The sequence below is a fragment of the Dermacentor albipictus genome, chromosome 6 (assembly GCF_038994185.2).
Source record: "Dermacentor albipictus isolate Rhodes 1998 colony chromosome 6, USDA_Dalb.pri_finalv2, whole genome shotgun sequence".
Lineage (NCBI taxonomy): Eukaryota > Metazoa > Arthropoda > Arachnida > Ixodida > Ixodidae > Dermacentor > Dermacentor albipictus.
Genome location: NC_091826.1, coordinates 8,995,218 through 9,017,018, shown reverse-complemented (window position 1 = coordinate 9,017,018; position 21,801 = coordinate 8,995,218). Strand labels below are relative to the sequence as shown.

The 21,801-nt window shown below is 44.8% G+C and overlaps 2 protein-coding genes across 4 annotated transcripts in view; one reads left to right on the top strand and one right to left on the bottom strand.

Moving 5' to 3' along the window:
* Positions 1 to 121: 121 nt before the first annotated feature.
* Positions 122 to 20,138, top strand: LOC135896446 (DGAT1/2-independent enzyme synthesizing storage lipids). Of its 2 annotated transcripts, XM_065424821.1 has the most exons (8): positions 122 to 426; positions 514 to 603; positions 923 to 1,094; positions 1,842 to 2,009; positions 15,943 to 16,200; positions 18,791 to 18,866; positions 18,930 to 18,993; positions 19,596 to 20,138. In XM_065424821.1, exons 2-8 carry the CDS (start codon positions 523 to 525, stop codon positions 19,686 to 19,688), a joined length of 912 nt encoding a protein of 303 aa, XP_065280893.1. In that variant the 5' UTR covers positions 122 to 426; positions 514 to 522; the 3' UTR covers positions 19,689 to 20,138. The 2 variants fall into 2 exon arrangements, with proteins under 2 accessions (XP_065280893.1, XP_065280892.1); XM_065424820.2 differs by having other exon boundaries at positions 123 to 603.
* LOC135896443 (nuclear pore complex protein Nup153-like) overlaps positions 19,447 to 21,801 on the bottom strand; it is a 139,550-nt gene continuing 137,195 nt past the window's right edge. For both annotated transcript variants that reach the window (XM_065424816.2, XM_065424817.1), the window contains exon 16: positions 19,447 to 19,836. In XM_065424816.2, coding sequence (XP_065280888.1) covers positions 19,734 to 19,836 — 103 coding nt within the window. In that variant the 3' untranslated portion in view covers positions 19,447 to 19,733. The remainder of the gene's footprint in view (positions 19,837 to 21,801) is intronic.

Below are 21,801 nucleotides of genomic sequence, written 5' to 3'. Positions count from 1 at the left end.
CAATAAAGAAGACTAAAACTGATTGCGTTAATTATAAGACTGTTCTTGTATTTTTTTGCTGTATTTTATATTCATAGATGGCGCAAACGTCTTTAGTGTTGAGAATTTTAATACAAGAGATAACGGGACTTATGAGCCTGATTTCGCAACCAACAGGTTTAGTGAGGCTGTGAGCGCACTTGCAAACAAACACCGCTGCCGCTGGCATGGAAGAAACTAGTTTCCGTTGCATTTTCCTCTTAAGTGCAAGGTCTACCGCTGCGGCAAGGAAAATGAGCACGCTATCTTAGATGGTCGGATCAGACAAGAACCAGCGTTTGTCGGCCGAGCAGAGAGCTCAGAAGTACGCGTAACAGCGGTGTCGTCGCTGATGCCGCGGGGGTTTGTGTCCCGCGGGTAGCATTTTCCCGAGAAGGAAATGCCCAGGTGAGCGGCTGCTGCTGCAACCCAGGTGGTTGCCGGCGGCGGCGACGAGCCACCGTTGCTTAATCGAGGAATCGCCGCGGCGTCCAGGCAAGCCCCATGGAGGTGCCGAGTTTGCTGCATTGGGTCTCGGACCTCGACTACTTCAACTGGCTCGTCTGGCTCTTTACACCTGTGGCAGTTGAGTGCTCCCCATTACGCGCGCACAAATGCTGGCATTGTGTGTAGCGCTCCCATGCCGGAATAGAGGACTGGCGGCGTCACATACGAGTATTTTTCAGCGCGAACGAGCTGCGTTTGAGTCTCGCGGAGCGAACGACTGTAGTCTTGACCGCGTTTGCGCGGAGTCGATTGCACGTCGGGCACTTTGGGTCAACGGTCTGGTGATTGAGCAGTCTCTTGGCACGTTTTTCGAGGCATGCCTGCGCATGTTTCCGGGGCACCGTATGGCGTTGTCTCTTGTTCAGGTGGCTCAAGCCAATCGCATGCCGTGCTGCAGGTGGCCTTCCTGCTCCCGACGCTCGTCATCTTGCTGCTGTACATTTCCATACTCTTCCTGCACATCTACCGCTACCGGCGTCCTCTGCGAGACGCGTACGCCCGCCACTTTTGGGATGGTGCGCGGTACACCCTGGCGCTCCTGTGGTCGGGCCACGGCCGCGTCTGGCATGGTGAGCAAGCCGAGAGCTCAGTCGCAACACCCGAAGACTCCCTAACCGTGCGTCCAAACCAGAAAAAGTTGAGCGAGGCTTCATTAGTTAACATTCAAAAGTGAATATATCGTAGAGGTACTAACATCAGGGGTCCCTAGTCGCATGCATTCACACCTCACGCCCGCTGTGACGTTCGCGAATCAATTGAAATTCCCCGATATAAAGCAGGCCTGTGGTGCTTTGACTTGCCTTCTATGCATGCTCGTGCAAGAAAATGCTCGTAGGATAAATCGATTAACCATACAAGATACCATGCCTCCACACATTATGCAGCATCAAGTGCCTTCCACAACAGTATGAACACCATCTTGTATGCTAGGTGGCTAAAGATGACTGTGTTGCATGTGGTTTATTGCATCAAAGGCATGTGTGCATATCTGCTCCCTTGGTTTTAACACAACTGCAGAATGCAGCAGACTATTTGATATATGTGCGCTATTGACCACAAAAGTGAATGGAGCACAGGAAGAAAGTCTCCTCAAAGCTTGCGACTGGCATCCAACCAACATGTGCAGTCAGCTCTATTGTCTACAATGATCACAGTGCATCTCCCATTTTTTTGTTGTGCAGCAAAAAGAGCAAGGGAAGCTAACATTCTTTTTCTTACACATTCAGTGTTCCAAAAGATATTGTGGTTGAGTGTACAGCATGTGCCTTAATTTATTTGCTTACGTACTCACCTTATTTGCCCCCTGGTTGATTAAGGTTATGAGGTCCAAGGAATAGAGAACATCCCAGACACTGGCGGAGCACTGCTTGTCTACTACCATGGCGCTTTGCCCCTTGACTACTACTACCTCGTGGCCAGCTGCCTGCTACACAAGCGTCGCCTCATCAGGGGTGTTGGCGACCGTTTCCTGTTCATGGTGCCAGGTGTGTACTGCCTTTGCCAGATGTTGCGAGGCAAACATAGCAAATATATGTAAACGTATGCAGCTCGTTCATCAACAAACCTGTTTGTATCTCTAATAATCTGTTCAAATGTTGCACTTGAAGGGCTCATCAGCTGTAAGTCATCATTTTGCCAGTAGAAGAACAAGGAAAGCAGGGCTGCTATGTGGGAAGATTAGTCAGTCATAGAGGCCTGGCAAGGATCCAAGGAGGTAGTTAGCATCATTAGTTACCTTTGCTATGCAAGATAACCAAGGGACATGCTATGGTAACTGCTGAAACCAAGCTGGGCCAATTGTAGTATTAGTGGGGAGGCGACAGTGCCAGTAAACAGATGAGGTTGTGCTTGCCAATTGGATGTGGCTGTTGTTAGAGGTGACAAATCTGTTCAATTTGATGAACGCTCAAGCTCTTTTCAAGAAGTGCTTGTCCTGCCACTTATTTCTAACCTAATCTTGCCTCTGTTTGTTGCACTTAAAAGAAAAATTCAGCATAAACATTGATTAACCAGCCCGAATCGCCCACTTACTCTTGTCAGATCAGCTATGTAAATTGGAAAATAAGTAATTGTCATTTAAGTACATTAAGTAGCACTGGAGTGAAACCAGATAGAATTCTGCAATTCAAGTGAAGCTGCATGCGTATTAACAAACAAGCTCAATGTCAAGCTTGCTTCACTCAATTGCACATTCAGTCACAATTCAAGATTACTGAGTGCCACTGGAGGCAGCTGTGCAGGCACACTCAAACTCACCGAGCAAGCAAATGCCAAATAACAAGAAAATTGCTCATGGAGGCATGCAAGTGTGAAAATTTGTTTTATGTGCTAACTTGCTAATGTGTAGTAGTGAACAATAATATGGTGATATTACTTTTTTGCAGGTTTTTCTATTACCCACTTTGAGCATGCACATTAGTTATTTCAATCTATCAACGAAAAGATATAGCAAGAGTAGCAAATGCTTGTAATACCAGAAATATTATTGCCTGCTGCACAACTGTACTGGCAATGCATTATACCGTAGTTCATATTCTCCTTTACCCGGTGTGGTGGCATGGCGATTTTGGCGTTGCACAGCAAAGCCTGAGAGCACGGGATCAAATCTCACGCCATGGCAGTTGCATTTCAATGGGGGCAAAATGAAATAACGCCTGTGTACCGTGCATTAGGTGCATGCTAAAACCAAGGTGGTTGAAATTAATTTGTAGTTCTGCACTATGGCGTGCCTCATAATGATATCATGGTTTTGGCACATAAAGCTCCAGATTTTAATTTTTAATTATTCTTCTCTGAGAAATCTGATGTACCATGTCTTTTTAAGTACTGCATGCTTGGAGATTCAAAGCTGTAGCTTTGTCACTTGATACTCATGTCTAAGTACTAGAGAAAAAAATTTGAAAGTTTGAAAATTAGCAGCTGCATTGCTTAAAATGTATTAGGCAGTTAACGACTGTTTCACATGCACTTTGCTGTGCCAGCTGCATGAAAAGTTCCATGCTGATCCTATGTACTGATATTTTGAAGAATATAATGTGCGAGCCTTTCAGCAAAGAGTACAATGGAAGTATTTTGAATGTTTATATACATGGATGTGGGAGTTTTGGAACCATGCTGTGAATATAATGTGGAGTCTCACAGCCTGTGAATTGCCTTATAAATTAAGTCAAACCTCATAACCTTTTCTTTAAATATAGTGAGAGTTGCAATACCTACTCTTCCCCCTTTCCCTCTACAATTTAAATTTCACGCTTTAATGTGTAATGTTCGGCGAGTTTAATGACTAGACGACTCAGCTGTGCAGGAAAGGGAAGAATCCAGTTGTGTGCTGACCCACTTCACTGAGAATTTGAAGAGTATTAGTGTGTGAGCCATTCAGCAAAGAGTACAATGCAAGTGTTTTGAGTGTTTATATGCATGCATGTGGGAGTTCTCAACCTATGCTGCGCATATAATATGGAATCTCTAACTGTGAATTGCTTTGTAAATTAAGCTAAACCCTATAATGTCTTTAAAAATTTAATGAGCCTTAACATTCTCTTTCCCCTCCCGTTCCTTACACAATTAAAATTTCGCGCTTTAAAGTCTGCGCTTGAAATCTCGGCGAGTTTAACCGTTAGACGACTCAGTTTTGCAGTAAAGCTGGAAACGCTAGACGAAACCGGACAATAGGGCTAAGTGGCCTGATCCATGACGTGCACTCTTATTTGCGCGGGCGCAACCGCACTCATGTGTGCATATCTGGCCTTTCAGGGCAGCGTGTTGCGGTCCCATTTGAGCATTCCAGCATTGTGCGATCAGTTACCGCAATGTGCACCTGCGTTGCCTCTGGAGTGTGGGCTGTGCATCAGGAATGGCAGATTTCTAAACGCTTCGAAGCTGCAAGTTCAGCTCGTGTTTTCAAGATAACCTGCAGAGGCACTGCGATCAGTCAGTCTGCAAAGCAGCCATGACAGCTGCCTAAACCAGCCGAGTCAAGCGGAACCAACTCCGGCACTGGTTCAACTAGGGATGCCCTCTCGCCACCTTGTTCCGGTGCCAGGGCGTGTTCAGCTCGCATATTTCGAGGCCTCCATGCCACTCGTATCATCCACCATCTGCGGCCAGCTGATCCCGTCGATAACGTGAGCACAGCGCTGCTCTGACCATTGACGCAGCATGCCAAGGAATGGCATTGGAATGGAATCATTGATGAATATTCAGTCCGAGCCGTGGTGCCAGCATGGTAGCGTTATGACAGAATGTGACAGAACGAGTGCATTGTGCACCTGTTCACATATCTTCCTCACTTTCTTAACCATAAAAAACAATTATAACAATAATAAAGGTTTCATTATAATTGGTGCAGATATGGTAACATTTAATGTTTATGCCATTAGTAATGCAGTTTATACAAGGATCTGAATAATTGCACTGAAAAATGCTGCCAAGTATTTGAAAAGGTTGGTTGCTGCTGCACTTCTTTCTGGTGCAGGAACAAAAACATTTGGAGGATGCTTAAGCTTTGCCTTTAAAAGTGGAATGCAATAGCATTCAAAGACCCCCGACTCCTTTTCATGCTTTCCGGCAGCTGCAGCTTATGTAACCGTAACATTTATTGGGAAACGCTGGCGGCGAACACTATGCACGAAGGCAAGCTTTCTGGTAGAAACGCCGCCCCTTGCGTGGGTCGATCGCCTCTTGTTCGATCGATCGCCTCTTGTCGCCTCTTGTTTCACACTTTTAACATTTCAATCTGAGAAGAGATAACAAAAGATATGTGTTGTTGGTGTTTTTTTTTCCCATTACATTTGTTTACGGGCTGCTGTTCTTAAAATTCTAAGGAGTAACTTTGTAAAGAATAAATGACCAGGTATGTGCAACTTTGGTGGTAGAAAAGTGGTTGGGTACACATGGTTTGGAAGGTGGTTTGAAATTCTTTTTCCTGAAGCGATGTCCGATGCTGGACACGGCATGCCGGACGCCAGCGCCGGATTTTCTGTGACACGGGGCCCTCAACCCTCTAGCGTTAGAAGCCTGCCCTCCCGTCCTTTAGGATGGGAAGGCAGGCAAACAGGTGATGCCTCAGAATCCGTCCTTATATATAGAATACCGACTGTCCCAGTGCAAGACATGATTACGAGACCTACGGTGTTTGTTAGTCACACCACGTCTTTTTTTTTTTTAACAGCTTGGCTAACATAAGGTGCGACACCACATATTTGCTTGCACTTTCAGTGAATGGAAGCATGCCTCTGAAGTTGAAATGCACAATTGTCAGCCCTTGCCAGCCATTCGAATAGAGTTTGAGGCTGTATGAATCTCATTCAGTGAATGTTAGGCCAAGCTAAGCTCACAAGTTCGTGCACCCACCACTGACGAACCTGCTAAAAGATAAGCAATTAAAGTAGACTCTTTAAACAAAACGTCAAGGCACCAGGGAAATTGGTTCCATTTAACAAGAGTTCCATTTACTGAGACATTCCAGAGAGCTTTGCATGAATACAAAACCAACAAACCATGAGGATGGTCTGTTTAAGCGGCAGTTCCATTTATAGATGTTCCACTGGAGCCTGACGGGAACTACTTCTCTAGTTCAGTTCTAATGACGATTTGCAGCGTTGTTAGGTGCGCACACAAGAATCGGGAAGCGGTGACACAGTGCAGAGCCAACATCGGTATGTCACCGTTGACCACCGAAGGCTGCCAGTTGCACTCGTCGGCACTTCCATGAACAAAACACGACTGCATATTGGCCTCCAGGACATACCAAGGCACCATGTGTTGGGATCTCTCCACGACGTAAAAAGTGACATCGCATGATACTGGCTGAGAAGTGTTTGGCATCTCCAGTGCTTCAGCTACAGTTAATTCCAAGTGTGGCGTCCTGACTGCAAAACAACCTAGCACGTGTTTTGCAGTATGGTGTTCAGGCAGCAACGGTTATTAGCGGACGAGCAACATTTGTTATTAGTTCGCACAATCTTTCATAAAAGTAGCTATATGCACTTTTGCAACAGAAACAGTACTGTCGATAACACTCATTGTGGGGAGTGTGACTTGCCAGTTTCGCCAGAATTATCACAGGATGATGATTTTTCACCGGTCTGTTATAATAAGTGGAACTTCAACCGCTTATATTTGTGTCTCCTAAATCCATGCTTCCACCGTGTGTGCGCATGCATCTCTGCGCAGGGTATTTTAACTGATTCTTGGATTGTAGCGTGAAGTGACACACACAGAGACGAAGCAGACAGAATGAGCACTGTTCAATCCAAGAATATGGTACCATATCAACTCGTCCAATTTTCTATCCTTTAGTATTTTGACTGACGTCAGATTAAATGAGCACGCTAGAAGCCCTGTTTGCATCGTCTGTTGACTCTTATAATCAGTATATTATTCTGTTTTCAGTGACTATCAGCCAAGCATCTTGCTGCCACTTCGTTTTGGGGTATGTGTGGAAACTCTCCCTGGGCTTGGAAATATGTCCTACACACGCTAGAAGCCCTGTTTGCATCGTCTGTTGACTCTTATAATCAGTATATTATTCTGTTTTCAGTGACTATCAGCCAAGCATCTTGCTGCCACTTCGTTTTGGGGTATGTGTGGAAACTCTCCCTGGGCTTGGAAATATGTCCTACACTGCAGCACCGAGCAGTAAACCATGCTGTAAGAGTGGGCAACTAAATTGCTTCTTTGGGAATGAAACACGTTACCTGCAAACCTACAATCAAGGCTTCAATCGCCCAGCCATAGAGCTGCTTTGGTTGTGGCAAAGGCGAGTCATGTGATGTCAGTTTCTACATCGTAGTGATAGCAGCACCGGTCTCTTTAGTAGTAGCTTTGTATGTATTGTTTACAACCAATAGAAGACTGTTCTAATATTCTTGTGCTGACCCTTTTGTTTGCCTCTTGGGCCAAACAGGCAACAAGTGACAGCACACGTCGATCCGTAATGAGTAATATGCAGCAGGCTTCAACGTTTTCAAAGAAAGCTCTCGAAGTGAATGCTTGCCTGCATGATGCACAAGAGTTCAACTCTCATTCAGTTCAGTTCTAAAAAAAACAAAAGTGAAATCAGCTATCAATAACACCCCTGTCTCCTAGTCATTGTTTTCAAAGGGTCCCCGAACTCACTGGCTGCTCAAATCGTGCAGCTCGTCTCAGCTAATGTGATGCAACAGTGCTCATATTTGCAAATCAGCATATCCAAGCTATGCAGTTTACACAGTGCTTGAAGTGAACAACCAACTGTGGCTGCATGTGCGAGTGCGAAGAAATACAGCACTTTGATAAATCAATATTGTCAAGTAGTGTGTAAGCTCCGAAGGTTCCGGAGTAATCACTGGTGCCCGCGTATCTTCCAGAAAGTTCTACACAATTTGCATTGTACATGCAATCAGATTACACAAGCTTCAAAGACAACAGACTGCAGATAAAACAATTGGTAACTTTCAGGCGTGTGGGCACTGAGTGATAACATCTGTTAGACCGTAAAAACAGTCACTCAAAAAAAGAAACAAGTACACATTTCAACATTCAAACGCAGAAAGTTGTGCACAATCCAACTGTTCCTTGTTGCAAATATGCTAAATGCCTTGTTGAGAATGAGAAAAAAAGAAAAGCAAGCAGCATGTCTAGAAATTAGCAGCAAAAATTTTAGGACAGCCACATTGGCCTGGGGGTTGTCATGGCTTTGCAGCGTGGCAACAAAATCTTGTCTGCCAATGATTCCACTTCTGTTAACATGGCCATCGGCACAACACAGGAATTGCAGGAAGTTGATAGACCAATATCGGCATTGCGTCAGCTAGTGCGATCGGGCCTTAACCCATCTAAACTGCCCCAACCTGCCACACCATGCTAGCGACATTGGTGATCGTAGCCTCATCTTAGGTAGATGCTGCTTTAGTGGTTGCAGACCAATCAATAATAACACACTGTTCATCATTATTAGCAGCCTGTTTTATGTCCACTCCTGGACAGAGGCCTCCCCCTGCGATCTCCAATTACCCCTGTCCTGTGTCAACCAATTCCGACCAGCGCCCGCGAATTTCCCAATTTCATCGCTCCACCTTGTCTTTTGTCATCCTTGATTGCGTTTTCCTTCTCTTGGTATGCATTCTGTAACCCTAATGGTCCAACGGTTTCCTAACCAGCGCATTACATGACCTGCCCAGCTCCATTTTTTCCTCTTTATGTCAATTATAATATTGCCTATACCCGTTTGCTCTCTGATCCAAACCGCTCTCTTTGTCTTTTTTAATGTTATGCCGAGCAATCTTTGTTCCGTCGCTCTTTTCGCAGTCCTTAACTTGTTCTCAAGCTTCTTTGTCAGTCTGCAAATCTCTGCCCTATATGTCAGCACTGGTAAAATGCACTGATTGTACACCTTCCTTTTCAATTATATTGGCAAACTTCCAGTAAGTAGCTGGCAATGTCTGCCGTACACGATCCAACCCATTTTTATTCTTCTGTGAATTTCCTTCTCATGATCAGGGTTCCCTGTGATTAATTGACCTAGGTAAACAAACTCCTTCAGGCTCCAGAGGCCGGCTGGCAATCTTGAACTCTTGTTCCTTTGTCCGGCTATTTATCATTATCTTTGTCTTCTGCCATATTAATCTTCAACCTCACTCTTACACTCTCTCTGTTAAGGTCGTCAATCATTTGTTGCAACTCGTCTGCATTGTTGCGGAATAGAACAATGTCATCGGCAAACCGAAGGTTGTTGAGATATTCGCCGTCGATCCTTACCCCTAAGCCTTCCCAGCTTAATAGCTTTAATACTTCTTCCAAGCACGTAGTAAATAGCATTGGAGAGATCGTATCTCCCAGTCTGACCCCTTTCTTTATAGGTATCTTCCTGCGTTTATTATGTAGAATTAAGGTAGCTGTAGAACTTCTGTAGATATTTTCCACGGTATCTACGTAAGCGTTCTGTACTCTTTGATAATGTAATGCCTCTATGACTCCTGGTATCTCTACTGAATCAAATGCCTTTTCGTAATCTCTGAAAGCCATATAGAGAGGCTTATTGTACTCTGCGGATTTCTCAATAACCTGATTGATGACATGGATGTGATCCATTGTAGAGTATCCCTTCCTGAAGCCAGCCTGTTCCCTTGGTTGACTAAAATCCAGTGTTGCCCTTATTCTATCGGAGATTATATTGGTAAAAATGTATGTAATACTGGGAGTAACCTAATGGGCCTGTAATGGGCGTGTGGCGGTCTGGGTTTTGTTCTGCTGGCAGTTTTGGCTTCTTACGCTCGCAAAACTGATGGCTATCTCATTACTAATCACTCAAAGAGCGACCGCCTGTTTCTTGCTCGTTTAGTGCTCACAGGGGTGCGCATAGGAAAGATGCCACTGTGCATGCATTTTTTTTTTTTAGAGACTCGCGAAAACTAATTGCCTCCAGTTGGCAATAAGATGAAGATTAGTGGATGTTTGCCACACGTTTTGCTTTTCTGATGGACACACAACCGCAGTTTTCTTGAGTGCGCTCACCTACTCAGTTCGATTATGCTATGGACACGAATATTAGTGTAAGAGGAGGAACATTTGATACATGCGAAATATTCCCGTGTGTGCATTTTCTAAGCCTTATGTGTATAACAAGGCACCAAATTTTGAATTCTTATAAGTTTATTTCCTTTTTTTATTGTTATTCATGAATAAACAGTACATATACACCCACGCAAAATATTTTTTTCTCACTTTAGTCACCCTATAAAAATTACGGTAAATGTTTTCGAAATAGGTTCCTCAGATGAATTGGAATCCTCAGTAAAAAAATTGACCCTGGCCAGTTGCGTATGACGAAGAGAAGCGACCCTCAAAGGGTTAAAGGACTCTGGTAGAAGTAATGATCCTCCCCCACCCTCTTTCTCCGGATCTGACTTCTATTTTTGCATGAGATTGATTTGGTTTGATGTATGGGGTTTTACGATGCAATGGCCAAAGAGTGCCATACACATGGTAATCGGTTTTCAATGAATTGTTCGTGAAATGGAGAAATGTACTTCGAATGGTGCATGTGGCATGGCTGTAAATAGGCCTAAAATCAGTCGCTCTGGATTGCGTAAAATATAGAAGTATTAAAACAATGACAATGACCCGAGATGTGAACTATGGCAGTTTTGTTACACACTGATTATGTAACAGAACATGTAGTGAACGCAGCACTAATGCCTTAACAGGGCCCTTGAATGGAAGGGCCTGGAAACGCGTGCTCTGCTAAATGTAACTGACACAGCAGCAGCCTCTGGTAAGAAGCCGTACTATGCAAGAATGTCATTTAAATAATTTAAAACTGATTTGGTGTTGAATAATGGGTTCTTGCCGAGAAATTGTGCTGGATGTAATGGTATATGGTGTTGATATGCCAAGGGAAAGTGCTTTCTCCTCTTGCATTGTTTTCCTACATTCCAAAGGACGTGTCAATCTTTTACTACATCTACCACATGTAGGAGGTTCATCACCAGTCAGCAAGCAGTGTACTTTACGGTTGCCCTATTCTTAGTCGACAGAACGCGACATCGGTTTCTCACAATTTTGTTGTAGACGGGGAGGTGCTTAATTGTGGCCTCATTAAGTGACGTTTATTCAAGATTTGGGAGTCCCACAAGTGTTGCCAATAATCTCTTGCTGTGGATGTGGCGATTTCGTCAGCGAGCGCATTACCCTCAATGCCTCTGTGCCCTGGCACCCAGTATGTAATGACACATTGATTACATGCATAAACAGCGCATGAGTGTATAAAGATAATTACAAGATTTTTGTGCTTCTTTAGCAATACTAATGCCTTAAAAATGCTCAGTGAGTCGGTATATATAATTGACTTTCCTAGTTAAAATTTTTTATGTGTTTCACAGCCGATAACACTTCATAGGCTTCAGCCGTAAAGATACTTGTGCATGCAGAATGGCAGAGTCCGAAAAGGACGATCCAACTGCTGCGTAAGAAATGCCAGCTTGTGACTTAGATGCATCGCTGTAAAACTCTGGGCAGCAGTACTTCGACTGAACTTCAAGGAAGTGCATTCGGATGCGCTTACTTATTTCAATAAACAACATGTCACATTCTACGAGCTGCCACTGCCACGGCGGCGACAGCTTCGCTGGAAGCATTAGATGGTGTTCTACAAGTGGGACACATTTCTTCACTAAGATTCCTTACACGGAGCGAGAAGGGCTCCCTGGCTGTAGGCCAATTATTAAAAAGTATGGCACAGGACACATCGTTTACAGTTGTGCAACAAGGATGTTCAGGATTAGAGTTTACTTTCAGATAATATGACCTCTGTAGACAGTGGCCACTCGTTTGATTCTACATAAAGACTTTCTACAGGGCTTGTCCTGAAAGCATCGGTCACTAGGCGGTGCACAGGGTCCAAGATTTTTAGTGCGCTTGGCATTGCCGATCAGTGCCCCATGTCGTGCGAGGCAATTTTTAAAATATTAATTGTCTTGAAACACTTTGCCTTCATATATTTAAGTTAGGGGATGAAAGTAAGCCTAGAATTCCCAGGAATTTGTGTTCACTGCTCACAGGTAGTTCCTCTTGATTGATGGAGAGTTTTGGCACTAGTGTTATGCCTCTCCCGTTTGAAAAGAGTACACACATACCTTTGTGGCAATTTATTTTAAAGCCATTTGCATCCGCCCGTTTAGATAATCAGTTTAATGTAAGCCGTATGAGTCGTTCGCAGACCGCAATGTTACACAACTTAAAACCTATCTGTACGTCATCAACATACAGACTAAAACATTGTGCATGGTACGACTGTATACACGGAGTTTATTTTTACAATAAACAGTGTGCAACTAAGCACACCCCCTTACAGCACCAGTCTCCTGGGGAGATAGCTGAGGATGTTTTTCAGGCACATGATTGAAGGGCATGTTAACTGCTCTATCAAGTGATGCCCAGTTGCAATTTGAAAAATGCCAGGAACTCTTACCTTTGCGCATACTGTAACAAATCGATGTTCTCACTGTCTCCCTTATGCTTCACCACCTCACATGCATTATGCCTTGTTCCGAAGCAGCTTTCACTGCATAACAAACTATATTGCTGATATTAGCAATTCCGCAATCTTGATAACTGAACTGGCTGTAGTTTTTTTTACTTGAGGTTGGCTTTTTCTCACCATGGGAATGCTTAAAAGTTTTATTTTGTGTGGTAGCAGGGCTTTGCCTATTATGGTACTACAGTAGACTTCCGTAATTCGATCGCAGTCTGCGCCCATGCATTTCTGTGTGATAAAGCTTTTGGCCTTCGCTGATAATTTGAAGTTGATCGGTACAAGCATGCGCCTGACCTCTATGGTGACGCCAATAGCTGTCTTTGCAGAACTTAGGAGATAGGGGTCTGGTACACAAATAATCTCCCTTTGAAAATGCAGACTTTTGGCTGGCCCTAGGGAAGATTTTCAGGCAATAGCCATAGCTTACCACTGTCTGATTACAGTATTTACTATAACAGGTGGCTTTTTCTTTCTGTAATTAAAAACAGTTGGGCCAAAAATTGCTTGCTTGGCGTGATCGACCACCACATAAAAAAAAACGCCTTGGCGGCATTTGTATGCTTTATGCATAACACAAACATATTACAGCAAAGCAGACTTAAATACAGCGGCCAGCATTGTGCAATACATAATAAACTCTTGGCCATTTTACTATTCATAAGAAAATTGGGTGTACATTAGACTTCTACGTTAACAAAATGCGTTTCGTTACCGCTTGTACTGTGCTTCTGTCTTTTTGTCCAGTCTTGGAGCTGTGCTTACCAGTATTCAGTTAGATTTGTACTTTATTTAGGAGCTTTGTTGTCATTTTTACTTTAGACACAGAAAGTGGAAGCACATTTGATTCGGGTGAGTGCTAGAATCGGGCAACTACAACCTAGATGAGTCAGCGGTTTGTAATGAGGTATTTTCTGCATCTTGTTTAATTCAACTCGCCGGGTAATTCAATCAATTTCGTCGGTCCTGTCAAGGTAGAATTAACAGCAGTCGAGTGTATTTCAGGGTGTCTACGAAGTTTACATTTCCAAATTCCCTGATGAGTGACACGGAACTTCATTTTATGACAAGGCGGGTTGACACCATGTCGCCCGATGCTGCCACTCTCCAATAAGCCTGTTAAAAAAAAAATAGTAATACAGTTCGAATAGTAAGGACTAGTGTTTACTTTATTCAAACAAAAAACAGAAGGGCGGGACACTTCGGCATCAGCCAACACTGTTTCTTGAGCTTAAGCTCCATCGAAGAAGCTGTGGCACACTTACTTTCCTGTTCATTTCTCAACGCATAGGTTGTTTCTGTTCTCATCCTCCTTCCGCCACATGTTCGCCCTATGGACCATTTGAACCGTACTTTTAGTCAGTTGTACAGGTAACGTCCGATTTTCCTGACTCATGTCCGAAAAAAGAATGCATGTGTTTTACTGACCTTAGAGGGCCCCTCACCAGACCACATAGCAAATATTGTTTATACGCTGGAAGTGCTCTCTAAGGAGCGTTCTGCTGCAAGAATTTTTCAAATAGGTTCATTAATAGCAGAGGTAGAAATATTTTAGTGCCACGAACCCATGATTTTAGGAGGCGAAGGCCACTGCCAAGAGACTCTTTTCACTTGCCCCATCTAGCCTCCGCATGCGAAATTCTTTCCCTGTGTTCTCCCATACCGGAGCTCGAGGATCGCGTGACGCATGTGTCACTGGCCCGCCTTCATTTCTTCTCTTGCTTTTATGCTGTGCAGTGCACTTCTGCCAACAGCATCGCGCATGAGCTGTCTCGTTTTGCACAGCACACGATTTTGCTAATGCACGAGAACACCTGACTACCGGTATAGGCCAGCACTACTCGAATACTGAGGAAGACACAAGTAGAGCATGAGCGCACACTCGAACATTGTAGAAAATGACATACTTTCATTGTGTGCACGGAAGTAGATCTATCTTGCAGCAGTGCAAAGTAAAATGAACACACAGACATTCGGTTTGTGTGCTTTATTATTTCTCTAATCTTTAATTTGTCTATTAAAGCAACAGATTACACAAACAACAGATGTTGCCATGAATAATTTTTGGAAGTCGCGTGTCACAACGAGTGGCGTCAAAGCAGTGCAATGTACGTAGGCTTATTTGTGTGATTACGTCCGCTCTCTGATTGGGAGCATGGTGCCCACAAAGAGACAGCATTTGGTTTGAAATTTCAGCTCTTTCCGTAGCGCATAGCAAGTTAGCATGCATAGTATGCACGGCGCTTGTCGTCTCAAAATGACCAGACATGGTGAGGGGCCCTTTAGGGGCTCAAACCGCCGCAGGCACATCAGAAAAAGCTCTCTGAACACACTATAAATATGATTGCTTTGGTGCAAACAAGGAAGGACAGAAGGGAACAAGGGGAGCGCCATGGACATGTACAAGCAACATGCACTTCTTGAAAAAGCTCGGAAGGCCTGCCAGTACACTAATTAGGCATATCGGTGCTCGTACTGTGACAGGAGATGGCGGGTGCACGGACTACATTCTTAAGGATTAGATACTGTGTCCTACAATTGCCCCCTTAGCCCTCAATTGCCCCCCTTCACCACCTAACATTGCTCTGTTGAGGTGAAGCTGACTTTCGGGAAACGGCATTATGCAACGTGGCATGCTTTCCGAGCTCCGAAACAAATCACGAGGACCACAATGGCAGAGTGGGTGCCGTTGCTGACAGCGGTGAATTTTTTCAATGAAAAACACTGTACAGAATGGCAAGAAGCTTGATAGCAAACGTCGAAGCAGCTAGGCCTAACGTTGCTGCAGTGGTGGGTATGGCTGCCAGCAGATCTGCATGCGAGCGCCAGTTCGAGGCAGCAAGGTAATCAAAATGGCAGCGATGGTGGTGGCTTTGATTAATGCTGTTTCGGTCCGGCAGTCATGGCAAAAAGTCTAATGGCGAAGGATTTTTGCATTTGAAATTTCAGACATTCTTATACATGACTCTTGGGGGACGTGGTGGCGCTGCGAAGCCGTCCGAATAGTCGGTTGTTAACGGTACACTGGCAACTCCTCCAGCGGACGGCACAGCATCAAAGAGGATATGTTACAATTTCTCTCTGTCACTTGAGCCAATATTACGACTTTCGTTCTCTTTCAACAAAATTACTGCTCATTTTCTTTGATAGAAGCACAAATACATCCCTCCCCCCCCCCATTTTCCCAATGTATTCAAAATCCATGAGAATTCCCGGTTGGTAGACACCCTGGTATTTGCACTTGTGTTCTGAAAAGATATGAATGTGAAGTGTAAGTGGGCATCAACCACAGGCCAGTTGACGAATTATGGCAAACACCGGCCATTCATTCTTCACTTATTCAACACCTATCTGCTATGTGAATGTTGAAGTGCACAGCTCACGAATGTGATTGTTTGCCACAGGCTTCAAGATCTTGACGGAGGTGTTCAAGGTGAGCCCTGGCACCGTGCAGAGCTGTGCCCAGGTTATGCGCGATGGCAATCTTCTCGCCATCGCCCCGGGAGGTGTGCTCGAGGCCCAGTTTGGGGACGAGCGGTATCGCCTACTCTGGAAGAAACGGCTGGGCTTTGCCAAGGCTGCCATCGAGGCTCGAGTGCCCATCGTGCCTGTCTTCACAGAGAACATCCGTGAAGCCTTCCGGGCAGTCGCCTTCGGTCGTGGTACTGCTTGTGCATGCAGTGTTTTAGAAAGGAACTGAAGAGCTCGCGCACCCACCTTATATTGTTTTGTTGCCGAATATGTTGCTAGGTGCATTAGTAAATTACACTTCTGCATGAAGTCATAGATTTTGACAGTCTACTCTTATAGGTAAGGTGCACTCTAAAGCAACTCAACCTAGCAAGTTTCAGCAACTTTTCTTTTGCTGAAACAGCCCACATATGTGAATGCTCAAATGGTTGACATGCTGGCACAAAATATTTAAAAGAACAGAATTTTGACCTTTCAGCAAAATGAATGACATGAGTTCTGAAAAAATGTCAGTCTAAACTAGTTAAGAGTTGCTCATTATTTCATACTTAGCAAGCTATGCAAGTAATGTGCCTGCAGAAATGCATTCCTCCATTCACTTGTTGGTCCTATAACCAACTACATTTTGACGTGACTGGTGGGCAAGTATTGTGGGGAAGTTGCTGCAGCGGGCAGCTATAGCAGCACTTCTGGTCCACCTCCCGAGATGAGGGAGAACGATATTTTAAAAAAAAAGGGGGGGGGGGGTTAGTATAGATATATCAGAGCATAATTTTAGTTACAAGTTGAGTTACTGAAGTGTCAGTAATAATTAAAGTTCACTGATTACCACACACCAAAGCACAGAATCGTAGACTTTTTAGAGACTCACCATGTGAGCACGACTTCGGTAAAATTCCTTGAAACCCGGAAGTAATGACATAACTAATAACATCACACACAAGAAGGTGGCATGATATTTAACTGGCTAATTCATGGAAAACTGCCACCTGGCATAGACTGAGCAGATTTGGCATGACTCCCTCCTCCTCGCTTGCACGCGTTACATGCGCTGATGTCAGCACCAGAGAGTAAGGTGCACTACGTGTGCCACTCGCCAAGGGGCTACGCCCCGCCAGATGGTGCACATTGCGCTTTCTCCTCACCTGCATGTCATGCCAGGGGAGAGACGTTCGCTCATTTAACCTAAACACCAACGTCAAGGTGCGAGTGCCGCTAAGAGATACCCAAGTCAAAAATTAGGGTGACTTACCATCAGTCAGCCTGAACTCGTGAGCACAGAAAAACATGCACGGAAAAACCAAGCAAACGGCTCATAATGGTTACTAATTTTTAGAGAAGAAGCTCTACTGTGCCATGTCTCGCAACATGGCAATGTCACTGATTGCGCCGCAATGAGCCAGCGGAGCACGAGTGTAACATCACGCCACGATTTGTTGCGAGGCGGCTTTGCCGCTGCAGTACCATGTGACTAGGCGAGTGTTTAACAGCTGCTTCGCTGGCGCTTGGTCTCGCCCTGGATGGTGCAATGGCTGGGCCGCCTGTGCGTACACTTCAGTGCAAGCAATAGGCTGAATCTAATCATCCAGTAGATATAGCTAAACGGCAGGCTGCGAATTCTCAAGCAAAGGAAGGCCAGGTTAGCACATTATAGAGAAGCTTGCCAAGATCGAAGCTACTGCAACCGCTGTCGTCATTCAGCAACATGAATGAGGAGACGAAGCCATGGATAAAGCAGTGGCACCCATAATGAACCACACTCTTCGACTGGCGGCAAGCTCGACTGCAATGGCCAGGTTTCACCACGACTTCACAGACAACCCGTTTGGCAGCACGTGTAACGTGTGTGGAAGACTGTGGCCTAACTTTAATGAAACTGCATGCATAGTCTTTGCAAAACCAAGCCAAACAGACCTTTTACGAATTGCACCTCAGCCATTTCATTTTATTTTTTTGTTCCCTACATGGGATCTAGTGGCTCGAAAACTTATATGATCGCAGTTTGGCGATGCAATGAATATCCGTGCCAAAAGTTTTCCAGGAATGTGTGAACGGGCAAAAAAGGAACAGAACTATAGTGGGCAATTTTTTGTATTCTCTACTGCTCATACGCAATGGGATTCTGCTGCATTGTTTGTATGCCTTGATGCACCACATTTTAGTAGTGAATGAAGGCGGTGCAATGAGTGTGCTTGTACAAACGTGGCAGTTTGCCCACTTTTCTGTGGTCAATAAGTTCATCTGCAGTCTTTCACATGCACTTGTTTTGTATGTTGTGGCCATACTATGTGTAGTTAAACATTGTGCCAAATTACATCGCACGTTCCTCGTTCTTGCAGTATGAAAAGTTGCTACAGCCTCTGAAGTGTACATATGAAACTATGTACAGCATCCCCTCTTAGTAGGGCTGGGCAATGCTGAAGATGCCCCACAAAGAGTTTTGTGTTTACCAAGAAACTTAATTTCCAGTGTTGTAAAATATTTCTAATCGTCAACATTCACTATTCTTGCCACAAAAACAACACGAAACGAGACAAGATATTCGTCATTGTATGAAAGAATTCAAGGTTAGGTTGCTTTGCCAGCACAGTCACTAAGTGAGGGAATATTTTCAATGTTCTGCATACATATATATGTTTGACAAATTAATTCAGTGGAGACTCACATTGAGACAGGCTCCAGAATGTCTGCATGTTGAACAAGTTTATTTGCGCATTAACATTCTGCTGTGGGATGGCCTCCAAATAAGGGGGATCCTGGTGCGTTCTCCCTCTGGCACAGGTCTGTTCAAGAGGCTATACGACAGGACAAGGCTTCCCATTGTACCAATATATGGAGGGTTCCCCGTAAAATTGAGGTAAATGCCTAGCACATCTTAAATGAAGTGGTGACCCTTCTAACTGTTCCACCCGCACTGCAGGACCATTGTTGGGCCGCCTATTCCGTTTGACCCGAACATGTCTCCTCAGGAGCTTGCCCACAAGGTGAGCAGCCTGAATGTATTGCAATTCATTTGCTAGTGAAAACTGACACGTGAGTGGTGCACAAACTGGGACTACAGTATGCCACATTTTGTGCAACGTTCACATAACTCTTAACATTCAAGTAAACTTAGCTACTCCAACAACTTCGGGAAATTCTAGTGTAAATTTCAAATAAAAATATCTACACTAGACTGTACAGAGATAGAGTATTCGCTCTTCTTCGAGCTTGCATTTTTTCACCCCAAATTTTCACAACTCCTCAACTTTACTGCACTAGAATTTCCCATCACATTGGAAGTTGTCAAAGCAACATAAAACGCATCAAATCTCACAGCTGTGCGAACAAAACGAAAATTGGAAGGGCGGGGGAGAGGAGCACCACACTGTGTGGAGCTTAAACAGGGATAAATAAGTTAAAAATACTGGCTTGACTCATTGACAAAAAGTGCTCAGTACACTGCCAGTATCCCTTTTCTTTACACGATCGAGTGTGTGGCAACTTTCCAAGCCATAAGGTGTCATACCAGCACAGTGCGAGGCCTTTTCGCACGAGTGCCCCTTTCTAAAAAACAGCACACAGGACAAAGACCATCATCTTGCAGGCAGCCAGTGCAGTGGAGGACCTCATTCAGCAGCACCAGGAGATTCCGGGCAGCATCGTGCGGGCCCTGGCGCAGCGCTTCAACAGGACCTGAGGGCACATACAGTGCATGTGTTGGCAGCAGCCAGACAGTCCAGAGCTACCGTGGTGTGGGCTTCCGTCGAATTGCCTTGCGGATACGACGCTGCTGCGCAGGCCCTGCGCTGCCACTGGTGGCATTGAACGGGTTCTCGGAATCCGGCCTGCATCGGCGGGACCAACCAACACACGCCATCAACAATGAGACACTCCAGTTTAGGGAAGAAGCCTTCGTGCTCCCAGTTGGGAAGAAAGAGGTGAAAGAGTCGGACCTGCTGCTCTCCCTGGCTAGGCAGCACACAATCCCAGTGCCCAACGAACATTGCAAAGAAGTACATCGAAAGCACTATCTCCTTAAGTTTTGCTAGGCAATGTATTGTACAGTCCAAGAAAAGCAAAAGTTCTGATAGCCAGTGAGCAGAGCCCACGGTGAATGTGGAGCTTGCAATAAACCATGCAGCTCGGATTCTGTGACCATTCTATTGCCCAGCGCCTGTAGATGGCCACCATGTTTTGGTATTGTCGGGGCTAGGGGTACGGCGCAGACCACAGTGCATTTGCGTTTGTCAAGTCGCCTGCACTGGCTGGTTTCAAAAGCACTGCAGCCGTTTTGTAACTGAATGCCCTTAAGTGTGTATTCTTTAGTGCAATCACATTTCAGATGACAAAAATATACCAAGGCGATAAGTTAGTGAGCACCCTGCAACACCATCTGCTTTAATGCAGTTGCAACTTCCAGGGTGTCTACCGAGTTAACATTTCCGAATTCCCCCAAGTTTTCCCTGAGCGCCTTTGCCTGAGTGATAGAGAATTTTGTTTTATGTCAAGACAGGCTGACACCATATCGCCCGATGCTGTCGCTCTTTAGTAAGCATGTTAAAAATTTTAAAATAAACGACTTAATCCAGTTTTAATAGTAAAAAGTAGTGTGTTTTATTCAAAAAGAAAACTGAAGAGAGGGGTTAGTAAACTGCACAGCGAATAAAATATATTCGAAAAAATGGCAAAACCCAGTGCGAATTCAGTCGAACATTTGGAAATACAAATAAAAAGGAGATGCATATAGGAGCAAATATTTTCAAGTATGGGCTGTTTCTATCAACTGATGGCAAGCTCATTGGTATGAGGCCCGAACTTTGTCACGAGTGAGATTCTCTCTCAGCAGCTGGAAAGTCAAGCTAAAGTGTCCCGACATATTCTCGGCCTGCGTGCAAAGAGTTTACTAAGCCTTCAGAGCGTAAGCTTTTAGTGGCTCATGAGTGTCCAGGCGCACTCCATGGTGGGACGCAGGAAAGCGGTGAGCACCGGCGAGCGGAGCAAGGATAGGAGGCGCGCCATGCCAGTAGCGCTGTGCAAGTGGGCGGACATGCGCGTGGAGGTGTGTGCACATCGGCGGCAAACCTTGCAGCCATATGGCTGTGATTGCATCCCATGCTCGCGGCCACAGCGGCATCCGTTCGTAGAACAGTTCAGACAACAGCAACAGAGGCAGTCACAGATAGGCTTTCGCCTATCGCAGTTTAGGTCGGCAAAGTGCCCATTGATTTTTGAGCTCTAGCTCCTTCAAAGAATTGGTGGCACGCTTCCTTTCCCTTTTATTCCTAGGACAATTCCTCTATTCTTGTCCTCCTTCTGCTGCACGTTCTCCCCACAGACCACTTGAAGCATCCTCTTGGTAAGTTGTACAATTGTTGTCCGATTTTTTGGACTCCTTAGGGGCCGCAGAAACGTCCGAAAAATCGGCCAGTCCGAAAAAATGAATGCACGTTTTTTAGAGCCCTTAGAGGTTTAAATCACCACAGGCATGTCTAAAAAAGCTCTAAAGGTCTGCCGGTACACTTATTAGGCATATCGGTGCTCGTACCGCGACGGGAGACGACGCATGCATGAGTGCATAATTAAAGAGACCCTGAAATGATTTTCTACAAACGTAATGAGCCGTTCGAGTAGGTACTTTTGATCATTTACTTATGCAACTAAGTGCTCCACATAAATCGTGTAATTTATTATAAGGTTTTAAAAATGTACATCGCTGCCAATCGCAGCACACTGCTAGGCTGAATTTTTCAGCCGCCCCTACTCATTTGACGTCATCCACCCAATTAATGTCAGTAGAGCGAGCGATCTGA

Coding starts and splice junctions, on each gene's coding strand:
- LOC135896446 (XM_065424821.1), top strand. CDS start 523: ATGGAGGTGCCGAGTTTGCTGCATTGGGTCTCGGACCTCGACTACTTC. Junction 2,010..15,942: donor TTTCCTGTTCATGGTGCCAG/GTGTGTACTGCC, acceptor TGTTTGCCACAG/GCTTCAAGATCTTGACGGAG. Junction 18,994..19,595: donor CTCAGGAGCTTGCCCACAAG/GTGAGCAGCCTG, acceptor ATCATCTTGCAG/GCAGCCAGTGCAGTGGAGGA.